The sequence below is a fragment of the Salmo salar genome, chromosome ssa12 (assembly GCF_905237065.1).
Source record: "Salmo salar chromosome ssa12, Ssal_v3.1, whole genome shotgun sequence".
Taxonomy (NCBI): domain Eukaryota; kingdom Metazoa; phylum Chordata; class Actinopteri; order Salmoniformes; family Salmonidae; genus Salmo; species Salmo salar.
This window is the reverse complement of record NC_059453.1, coordinates 17,643,182-17,655,407: the sequence shown is the minus strand read 5'-3', so window position 1 is coordinate 17,655,407 and position 12,226 is coordinate 17,643,182. Positions and strand designations below refer to the sequence as shown.

The 12,226-nt window shown below is 38.9% G+C and overlaps 1 protein-coding gene across 2 annotated transcripts in view; it reads left to right on the top strand.

The window, feature by feature from the left end:
• The first annotated feature begins 5,920 nt into the window (after nt 1–5,920).
• LOC106597542 (B-cell receptor CD22) overlaps nt 5,921–12,226 on the top strand; it is a 9,543-nt gene continuing 3,237 nt past the window's right edge. Inside the window, exons 1-9 of one of the 2 annotated variants that reach the window (XM_045690917.1) lie at nt 5,921–6,071; nt 6,629–6,949; nt 7,067–7,276; nt 7,416–7,748; nt 9,472–9,714; nt 10,731–10,832; nt 10,923–11,141; nt 11,254–11,586; nt 11,678–11,965. In XM_045690917.1, coding sequence (XP_045546873.1) covers nt 6,020–6,071; nt 6,629–6,949; nt 7,067–7,276; nt 7,416–7,748; nt 9,472–9,714; nt 10,731–10,832; nt 10,923–11,141; nt 11,254–11,586; nt 11,678–11,965 — 2,101 coding nt within the window. In that variant the 5' untranslated portion in view covers nt 5,921–6,019. The remainder of the gene's footprint in view (nt 6,072–6,628; nt 6,950–7,066; nt 7,277–7,415; nt 7,749–9,471; nt 9,715–10,730; nt 10,833–10,922; nt 11,142–11,253; nt 11,587–11,677; nt 11,966–12,226) is intronic. The other variant, XM_045690918.1, reaches the window with a different exon arrangement.

Below are 12,226 nucleotides of genomic sequence, written 5' to 3'. Positions count from 1 at the left end.
GATGCAGTCTATCACAGTGCCATCCGTTTTGTCACCAAAGCCCCATATACTACCCACCACTGCGACCTGTACGCTCTCGTTGGCTGGCCTTCGCTTCATAATCGTCGCCAAACACATTGGCTCCAGGTCATCTACAAGACCCTGCTAGGTAAAGTCCCCCCTTATCTCCGCTCACTGGTCACCATAGCAGCACCCACCTGTAGCACGCGCTCCAGCAGGTATATCTCTCTGGTCACCCCTAAAGCCAACTCCTCCTTTGGTCGTCTCTCCTTCCAGTTCTCTGCTGCCAATGACTGGAATGAACTACAAAAATCTCTGAAACTGGAAACACTTATCTCCCTCACTAGCTTTAAGCACCAGCTGTCAGAGCAGCTCACAGATCACTGCACCTGTACATAGCCCATCTATAATTTAGCCCAAACTACTACCTCTTCCCCTACTGTATTTATTTATTTTATTTATTTTGCTCCTTTGCACCATATTATTTATATTTTATCTCTGAACTTTCTTCAAACTACAAATCTAACATTCCAGTGTTTTTCTTGCTATACTTTATTTACTTTGCCACCATGGCATTTTTTTGCCTTTACCTCCCTTATCTCACATCATTTGCTCACATTGTATATAGTCTTATTTTTTTTATTTTTTTATTCTACTGCATCATTGATTGTATGTTGTTTTACTCCATGTGTAACTCTGTGTTTTTGTATGTTGTCGAACTGCTTTGCTTTATCTTGGCCAGGTCGCAATTGTAAATGAGAACTTGTTCTCAACTTGCCTACCTGGTTAAATAAAGGTGAAATAAATAAATAAAATAAATAAAAATGTTTAATACGTGATCAGTAGAGTATGCTGTAATGGACGGATCTCAATTCAATGTTCACTGTCAAAGTATAACAGGGTCAAGTATAACTGTGTGTTTGTGTGTGTGTGTGTGTGTGTTATGTGTCTGTTTCTGTGTGAGTGTCAATGTATTTTTATATATTAATCTGATTGTTGGATATATAGTCATGACCAGAATGAATTGCACCCTTGACAAATACTGAGCTATATTGTATGTATTAACATGAGAATCAGTGATGGTGGGTTGTGTTTAGGAGTAGTATTAACATGAGACACAGTGATGGTGGGTTGTGTTTAGGAGTAGTATTAACATGAGACACAGTGATGGTGGGTTGTGTTTAGGAGTAGTATTAACATGAGACACAGTGATGGTGGGTTGTGTTTAGGAGTAGTATTAACATGAGACACAGTGATGGTGGGTTGTGTTTAGGAGTAGTATTAACATGAGACAGTGAAGGTGGGTTGTGTTTAGGAGTAGAATTAACATGAGACAGTGATGGTGGGTTGTGTATAGGAGTAGTATTAACATGAGACACAGTGATGGTGAGTTGTGTATAGGAGTAGTATTAACATGAGACACAGTGATGGCTGGTTTTGTTTAGCAGTAGTATTAACATGAAACACAAGGCCGGCCTGCATAGGATTAGGCCTATGTCGGCAGATTGACGAGGGCAGCATTTTCTGAGCTAAACTGACCAAGACCCACCTCCAACAACACAGAAAACATAATTCTGCCTAAAAACAATGACAATTTCTCTCAACCAGTGTGGTTTTTAGGTGAGCACTGATTCCACCCTGTGATAAGCAGTAACCACCTTGTCAATGGCAGGGATGCAAGATATGTATCTTGTCCGTTCCCAGCGCTCCTCTCCAGGGTGCTGTTGGAGAGACGCATCACTGCTGAGCTCCACCAACATTCTGTAAAAAAAGAAAGAAAGAGTATGTGGCCTTTTCGGGAAACTTTTTATATCAGGTTTCTCCGATCAAATAGGCTTACCTAAATGGCGCCCAGTCACTTTAAAAATGTGCTGACACTTAACAAACAACATATTCTAAAAACAGGACAGGTCAAAGTAAAATAGACAATATGGTAAGGACAACCAGGCTAGTCACTGCTGTCCAGGAGGTTCATCCATGGGCTAAATTGTCAAGATCAGTGGTTTTAAGTTTGTATCCTTACATTTTTTACTAACCTGATCATAGCGAAAATGTAATATTTCTGCATTTGTTGCTGTGTAAACACATTGCAAATAGGCTCAGGATAACTCCTCCTGATAAAGTTGGGTAGCTGATTTTCAGAGCTTAATTAGCCAAATTGATTAGTCACAGGAATCAGGACTAATTAACTTGATGCAACGGCCTGTTTTATAAACGGTGGACCTACCAAATGGATGGGCATTCATAAAATTCAATTGTGCCCGGCATCTTTGGACATCTTTGGTCATGTCCGAACTGGCAGTCTTTTTTGTTTTTTACAAATGGTAGGCCTACAACATAGATGGGCATTCCTAAAATTCTATTTCAGACAACACTGTAGGCTATACCTCAGTAAGCACCGTCCAACACTGACACCTTTTGGATGTCTTTTTTTGGTCCTGTCTGGACTGGATGTTTTTTTGGTGCATTCCGGACCGGCCCTGATTTCCACATTCACGGACGTTGGTTTTTGGTCTGGTCCGGACCAAATCTGAACCAATCATAGACGTCTGTGTTTGGTTCAGATTTTGCCCTGTCTGGACAAGCTTTCATTTGGCCCAAACAAAGACGTCTATAAATCATGTCTTTTCATCTTTCATTCAGAACCTAAAGTGAACCTAACTTCAACGTCTGGAAAAACAAGTATTTTAAAACCACGACCTAGAGAGGTAACACCGGCGATCAACTTAACACTTTACAACTAAGCACGCTGAAAATAAACAAGACTTCTACAGAGCAGCACACACTGTGCACCAACTGACAGCTCCACACAGAGAGCAGGAATAACTTTATTTCCTCTTTCCTGACTGCCGATGCGCTCTTAAAGTGGCAGCGCACGGTGAAGGCTCTGTGTAGGAATTCGCCACAACATTAAACTATATATGGATAACAGGCTACATTAGAATATGTATAGATAACAGGTTACATTCAACTATATATGGATAACAGACTACATTAGACTATATATAGATAACAGGCTACATTAAACTATATATGGATAACAGGTTACATTCGACTATATATAGATAACAGACTACATTAGACTATATATGGATAACAGGTTACATTCAACTATATATGGATAACAGACTATATTAGACTATATATAGATAACAGGCTACATTAAACTATATATGGATAACAGGTTACATTCGACTATATATAGATAACAGGCTACATTAGACTATATATGGATAACAGGCTACATTAGACTATATATAGATAACAGGCTACATTAGACTATATATGGATAACAGGCTACATTAGACTATATATGGATAACAGGCTACATTAGACTATATATAGATAACAGGCTACAATAGACTATATATGGATAGCAGGCTACATTAGGCTATATATAGATAACAGGCTACATTAGACTATATATGGATAACAGGCTACATTAGACTATATATGGATAACAGGCTACATTAGACTATACAGTATATACACAGCAGCAGTCAATACAGCAGGCTATGGTGATGATGATACTGATTCCTCTGCTAACTAATGCTACTACCAGAACTGTACACAAGGGTCAACAGTGTAACATAATATGATAGTGGCATGTTGTAATACTACAGACATCAGTGTTTGTGTGATTAAATGTGACTTTGTCAAGTAGCCAGTGTTGTGTTTCACCATTCTATCTGATGTATTGTCAGTTTGTAATGTTGTTATTAGCCCAATATTATTGAGGACATTATTATTAGGATGGTGCAGTAATGTTGAGATGCCAGTAGGGAGAGCTCCGGTCTAGAACACTGGAACCTTCAGTACCACTTTGATGCAGCTGATGAGGAGTGTAAATTGAATGGGTTTGTAGAATAGAATGAATGACATCATGGAACTGACCAAATGTAAATGACACTTTGACCTGTTCCATGTAGAACTCAGAGGGACAAGGCAACACATTCTAATATATTATAAACATTCCATATAGAATAGTCAACATATTGTTAACATGGTTCTGTATTTCAATAAAAGTGGATATGGGGGACATTTTGTCCATTATAGAAATGTAGGGCCCACTCTAATACAGTAACCTCCCTTTTCTGACATGTTGTTCTGATCGTCATGCATGTTAATGTCTTAAAGAGGAAGGAGATGACAGTTCTATATTTTCATTTTTTAAACATTTACGTAATTTAGCAGACGCTCTTATCCAGAGCGACTTACAAATTGGTGCATTCACCTTATGATATCCAGTGGAACAACCACTTTACAATAGTACATCTATATCTTTTTTGGGGTGGGGGGGGGGTTAGAAGGATTACTTTATCCAATCATCTACTCGTGTCCTGACTACTTTAAATATGTATCAACCACAGAACTGACACTTACTAGCAGTTCACACTCACTACCAGTCAGTTGACTCACTGTACAAGACCTCTCCCCTTCAGTCTGTAAGTACTCTTGACAATGTCTTGAAATATAGTTTTTAGTTACTTGTTATTAGTCATAATTCATATACTTGAGGGTAATGTATCATTTTACTTCTTGTTATGTTTTGAGCTGTGTTTTGGTTGTTACATCAGGGTCAGTATTCATAAAGTGTCTCAGTGTAGGAGTGTTGATCTACATAGTGATGAGATGATTAACCAGGGTAAAAAAGTCATGCAAACAAACATTGGAACAGCGCAGTGTGCGTGTGCGTGTGTGTGTGTGTGTGTGTGTGTGTGTGTGTGTGTGTGCGGGGGATTTGTACATTGCTAGACATGACCACCTTGTTGACATGTTAGCCAGCGAGGTGAGACAAGTAGTCTCACCAACAGCACACATGCATAAATGTTCTTGTGTAAGGGGAAGCTGGTTTGATGTTGATGATGATGTGTTCTTCTGTGAGCCAAATACGGCATATATTGTTGTTGTTGGGGGGAGGGGTGCTCATTTTGGAAGTGGGCTGCTCATTTAAAGGCTACATGGAGCAGGTCTTTACAGAGAAGCTGCTTAAATACCAGCCCCTCATGGAGCTTGGACAGCCTCTGTGTGTGTGTGTGTGTGTGTGTGTGTGTGTGTGTGTGTGTGTGTGTGTGTGTGTGTGTGTGTGTGTGTGTGTGTGTGTGTGTGTGTGTGTGTGTGTGTGTGTGTGTGTAAGTCATTGCTGTTTAGCCTCACAGCTTGGGGATAGGAGTTATCATTGAACCTGGTGGTCAGTCTTTAGGCTGCTGTACAGCTTGATGGACCGTAGAGGATTGAACATTTATCCTCCTATATTTGGGGTTCTGAGAATAAAACAGCTTCAGAACAATCAATGTATAAATATGTTTTTACAGTACTACAGATCTTTTCAATAAGTGATTGTTGTTGTTGTTGATGATGATGACTATTGTATACATTAGGAAATTGTTTTTGCATCATGTCATCTTAAATAGACAGATGTAGACAGACATGCAACACATCACACAATACATACATAGTGCAATAGACTTACAGACAGACAGTATTCACATAGACAACCATATAGCTGTAACGGATTGGCAGTCGTGGTGAAGGAATGAGGCACAGGAAGCAGCGAGCACAGGGTAGTGGCGTATTTAATGTACACTCACTCATTAAACAAAATACTCCCACACACAGGGGAGAAAATACACACGGCGTAAAATAGCGCCGACACGAACATCCCGCACAACACGGAAGCGGACCAGCTAACATAAATAGCCCCGCGAATTAACCAAACTAAACACAGGTGCACGAAACCAAAAGGAAGGGAAAACCAAAAAAGGGAATCAGTGGCAGCTAATAGGCCGGTGACGACGACCGCCGAGCGCCACCCGAGCAGGAGGGGGCGCCACCGTCGGTGGGAATCGTGACAATAGCACAATACAACACAACACAATATGAGCCTGGTTCATTTTCAGTAATAAGGCCCTGTACCCCATTTACAGTTTCTACTTCAATGTATCAGGTGGAGTTATTCACCAGCTATAGAGTGAGTTGTTGTTTATGTTTCTAAGACTGCAGGGTGGGAGATGCAACAATGGCCTTGAGAACAACAGGAAGTGTGTTGGTGTTTCTCTGGTCTGTAGCAGGTATGGTCTTATTCATAATGTTTTAGTTGCTCTGTATATCAATCTAAAGACATTTCTAAAAGCATAACAATTGTAATGTTATTCTGGTGTGTTCTGTTAGGAGTCTCCACTTCACTTGAATAGTTATATTTCACACCTCATTGAGTGATGCTTATCTCTGGTTTCCATTCACACTTCTGCACATCAGCAGCAGCAGCAGAATAAGAATGTTGTCAAACACCAGCAGGGTTGGAGTCAATTCCACTCAATTCAGGAAGTAGACTGAAATTCCAATTCCAATTATTTTCAATGCTTTTCAATTAGGAACATTTAGAAAATGTGGAATTGGAATTTGTTTTACTCTCTGAATTGACTGGAATTTAAATGGGATTGACCCCAACCCTGGCAACCAGTACTGTTTACTTCCATGATGTATATTGAAATGAATACTAGAATGATATAAGGGAATGTACATTAGAGTAGATGGGTCCTACAGTATGCTACACATGTTCTTTTATGGTTGAGTCCTGTGACATGTCACTGTGTTCAGGTGTTTCAGGTGTTTCATTGTTTTTCAGGTGTTCTGGGACAAAATACTGTGAGGAGTGTCTGTGCCTTAAAGGGGTCATCAGTGGACTTGCGCTGTCCTGTAACAAATCCCATTTGGACCAAAGTCATAGTCTGGTATAACAAACGGTTGAATCATGAGCCTTATGATCTGAGATGGGACCCTAATTATAAAGGTCGTGTGGAGTACCGTGGAACTACAGAGAAAGACTGCATCCTGAGAATCACAGACCTGAGACAGAGTGACGTAACAACATATTACTTCAGATATAAAACAACCCAGTATTCAGAATGGAAATATGGCTCATACGGATTCATTCTCAGTCTCACAGGTACTTTATAAATAGTATAGTACAACTCAAGTTATTTATTACATGTTCTATGAGAACAGTGAAATGGTGGTGACTGACAGACTTCCTCCATTATTGTTTCATAACCTCTCCCTTCAGATCTAAAGGTGGAGAGGATGTATGACAACACACTGACCTGTAGCACCACCTGTACTCTGACTGGTAACCCCACCTACATCTGGTACAAGAACGGACAACATCTAGATGAGAGCACCTCCCCCCAGTACAAATACTCAGTCTCCAGTAACTATGACGACAGTTACTCCTGTGCTGTAAAAGGCCATGAGGATCTCCACTCTCCTGCAGTGTGTGAGTGTTTCTTTAATTAACAATACCGTACAACCTCTGTGTGTGTTGGTTTCACTATGTAATATTAGAACTGTTATCATTTCTAGAAAGAACTGAGAATATAATCCAGTTGTCCTCTTGTTATGTCACTGTGTTTCAGGTGTTCAGTATCAGAGCTGCAGCAGAGTGACTTACACCAAGAGGAGAATCTGTGTCTTGAAGGGGTCAACAGTGGACATATCCTGTACTTATGTTGGTTATTATTCCATCACATCAACATTCTGGTTTAGAAGTGATAAGTCGACCCCTGAAGACCTAACCAGAGACCCAGGGTATGCAGGTCGTGTGAAGTACACTGGAACATACAGAGGTCCCTCCATCCTGAGAATCACAGACCTGAGAGAGGAGGACTCAGCTGAGTATCGCTTCACTTTTAAAACAGACAACTTTGAATGGGGTCATAGTTTCCCAGGAACAACTCTGACTGTCACAGGTAATACTACACTTACATAACATTATGATATACTGGTAATACTACACGTACATAACATTATGATATACTGGTAATACTACACGTACATAACATTTTGATATACTGGTAATACTACACGTACATAACATTTTGATATACTGGTAATACTACACTTACAGAACATTTTGATATACAGGTAATACTACACGTACATAACATTTTGATATACAGGTAATACTACACGTACATAACATTTTGATATACTGGTAATACTACACTTACAGAACATTATGATATACAGGTAATACTACACGTACATAACATTTTGATATACTGGTAATACTACACGTACATAACATTTTGATATACTGGTAATACTACACTTACAGAACATTATGATGTTCTGGTAATACTATACTTACAGAACATTATGATATACTGGTAATACTACACTTACAGAACATTATGATATACTGGTAATACTATACTTACAGAACATTATGATATACTGGTAATACTACACTTGCAGAACATGATGATATACAGGTAATACTACCCTTACAGAACATTATGATATACTGGTAATACTACACTTACAGAACATTATGATATACTGATAATACTACACTTACAGAACATGATGATATACTGGTAATACTACACTTACAGAACATTATGATATACAGGTAATACTACACTTACAGAACATTAGGATATACTTGTAATACTACCCTTACAGAACACTATGATATACTGGTAATACTACACTTACAGAACATTATGATATACTGGTAATATTACACTTACAGAACATCATGATATACTGGTAATACTACACTTACAGAACATTATGATATACTGGTAATACCACACTTACAGAACATTATGATATACTGGTAATACTGCACTTACAGAACATTATGATATACTGGTAATACTACACTTACAGAACATTATGATATACTGGTAATACTATACTTACAGAACATTATGATATACTGGTAATACTACACTTGCAGAACATGATGATATACAGGTAATACTACCCTTACAGAACATTATGATATACTGGTAATACTACACTTACAGAACATTATGATATACTGATAATACTACACTTACAGAACATGATGATATACTGGTAATACTACACTTACAGAACATTATGATATACAGGTAATACTACACTTACAGAACATTAGGATATACTTGTAATACTACCCTTACAGAACACTATGATATACTGGTAATACTACACTTACAGAACATTATGATATACTGGTAATATTACACTTACAGAACATCATGATATACTGGTAATACTACACTTACAGAACATTATGATATACTGGTAATACCACACTTACAGAACATTATGATATACTGGTAATACTGCACTTACAGAACATTATGATATACTGGTAATACTATACTTACATAACATTATGATATACTTGTAATACTATACTTACAGAACATTATGATATACTGGTAATACTACACTTACAGAACATTATGATATACTGGTAATACTACACTTACAGAACATTATGATATACTGATAATACTACACTTACAGAACATTATGATATACTGGTAATACTACACTTACAGAACATTATGATATACTGGTAATACTACACTTACATAACATTATGATATGCTGTAACTACTTTATCTCTAGTAGTAGTAGGTGGAAATAATGAGGGTTGTTCTTTTATGTTGTTATTCTCTCTTCATTCAGACCTGCAGGTGAAGGTGATTCCTGACACAGTGACAGAAGGATCATGGGTGAAACTGACCTGTAGCACCACCTGTACTCTGACTGAAATCCCCAACCCCACCTACATCTGGTACAAGAATGGAGAATACCTATTTTCTGACTCCTCTCCCCAGTATCAATACTCAGTCAGTAGAGGAGGTTCTGACAGCTACTCCTGTACCTTAAGAGGCCATGAGAAACTCAGCTCTTCCAAAGTCACAGTGGGTGAGTGTTGTGATTTACCTCCAGAGTTTTCCTCTCTTATTGTAAACAGACTTGATATTTTCAGTCAATTCAGATTACTGATTTCTAAGTAACTATAGCTCATTACCATATAACATGTTAGTACTGAAGATTAGCTAAGAATCATACAAATAAGCTAATATCATCACCATCTTCACCATCATCATCACCATCAACATTATCATCATCATCACCATCTTCACCATCATCGTCACCATCTTCACCATCATCATCACCATCATTATCATCATCATCACCATCATCACCATCATTATCACCATCATCACCATCACCATCACCATCATCACCATCATCATCCCCATCATCACCATCAACATTATCATCATCATCATCACCATCATCCCCATCATCACCATCAACATTATCATCATCATCACCATCATCACCATCACCATCACTACCATCATCACCATCATCATCACCATCATCAACATCTTCACCATCATCATCACCATCTTCATCATCATCACCATCTTCACCATCATCACCATCATCACCATCATCACCATCATCATCATCACCATCATCATCATCAACATTATCATCATCATCACCATCTTCACCACCATCATCACCACCATCCTCACCATCATCACCATCATTCTCACCATCATCACCATCATCATCATCACCTTCACCATCATCATCATCACCATCTTCACCATCATCACCATTATCATCACCATCATCATCATCATCATCATCATCATCATCATCACCATCAACATTATCATCATCATCACCATCTTCACCATCAACATTATCATCATCATCACCATCATCATCACCATCATCATCATCATCACCATCATCATCACCACCATCATCACCATCATCATCACCATCTTCACCATCATCATCACCATCTTCACCATCATCATCACCATCATCATCACCATCATCATTATCATCACCACCATCAACATCATCACCATCATCACCATCACCATCATCATGTGCTTCATCATTTGTTCCAGATACTTCTTCTCTTAGCTGCTTGAGTGTGACCTACACCAGTAGAATTATCTGTTCCTTGATACCATCAGTGGACCTGCCTTGCACTACCATATATCCCACAGGTTAGACTGGGTTATCTTTAAGTCATGTTGAGTAATATTGTCAACTACAGAAGGAAACCAGAAAGTGTGTTTTTATATGCTCTCATTCAGACCTGCAGGTGAAGGTGAGTCCTGACACAGAGGCAGGGAAGAGGACACTGACCTGTAGCACCACCTGTTCTCTGACAGTTAACCCCACCTACATCTGGTACAGGAATGGACAGTCTCTTGCTTGGCCCACTTCCCAACAATACTCTGTCTGGAGTTCTGAAACAAAGAGTTACTCCTGTGCTGTTAAAGGCCATGAGGATCTCCACTCTCCTGCAGTGTGTGAGTCTGGATTCTATTGGGATAATTTGTAGCTAACCTTTCTGTTTAACAAAGTAAGGCAATTTTCTAACTTCAAGGTATGTGTGAAAAAAACTATTTCATGTATTTTCAGGTGCTCAGGGTGACAACTGCTGGAGGGTGACTTACACCAAGAGGAGAATCTGTGTCTTGACGGGCTCCACAGTGAACATATCCTGCTCTTACACTCATCCCACTAGTTATATAGAACAAGGTTCATTCTGGTTTACACAGAAACACCGTGTAGATCTCAGTTCATATCCAGAGTATGCAGGTCATGTGGAGTACAATAGGAACACAGAGAACCACCACACCATGACAATAACAGACCTGACAGAGAAGGACTCGGCTGAATACAAATTCAGATTACTAACAACACATGAGGGGAGATTTTCTGGTCTTCCTGGTGTGATGTTGACTGTCACAGGTAATACTCCTATAGTTAGTACTGTAATAGGACAAGTCTAATCACATGACAAGCCTGTCTGGAGTCAAATATGACTGATGTTTCCTCTTAGATATCCTATTGGTGATGGATCCTACGTCTGTGTCTGAGGGGGAGAGAGTCACACTGAGATGTAGAACCAAATGTCCAGTCAGTCTCAACCCCACCTACATCTGGTACAAGAACGGACAACGTCTGACCAAACCAATCACCAGTTATAACAGTCTGATCCTAGACCCAGTCACCAGTTATAACAGTCTGATCCTAGACCCAGTCAGCAGTGAGGATACAGGGAACTACTCCTGTGCTGTAGAAGGCTTTGAGAGAATCCTCTCTCCAGAAGAGACTCTCACTGTCAGATGTGAGTACATGGGGTGTTGATATATCTACAGTGAAAGTCATTGATATCATCTCTGTAATACATGGTTCTACATGTCAGTGTAATATACTAATCTATACTAATTTACATCATCTCTCTAATACATGGTTCTACATGTCAGTGTAATATACTAATCTACACTAATTTACATCATCTCTCTAATACATGGTTCTACATGTCAGTGTAATATACTAATCTATACTAATTTACATCATCTCTCTAATACATGGTTCTACATGTCAG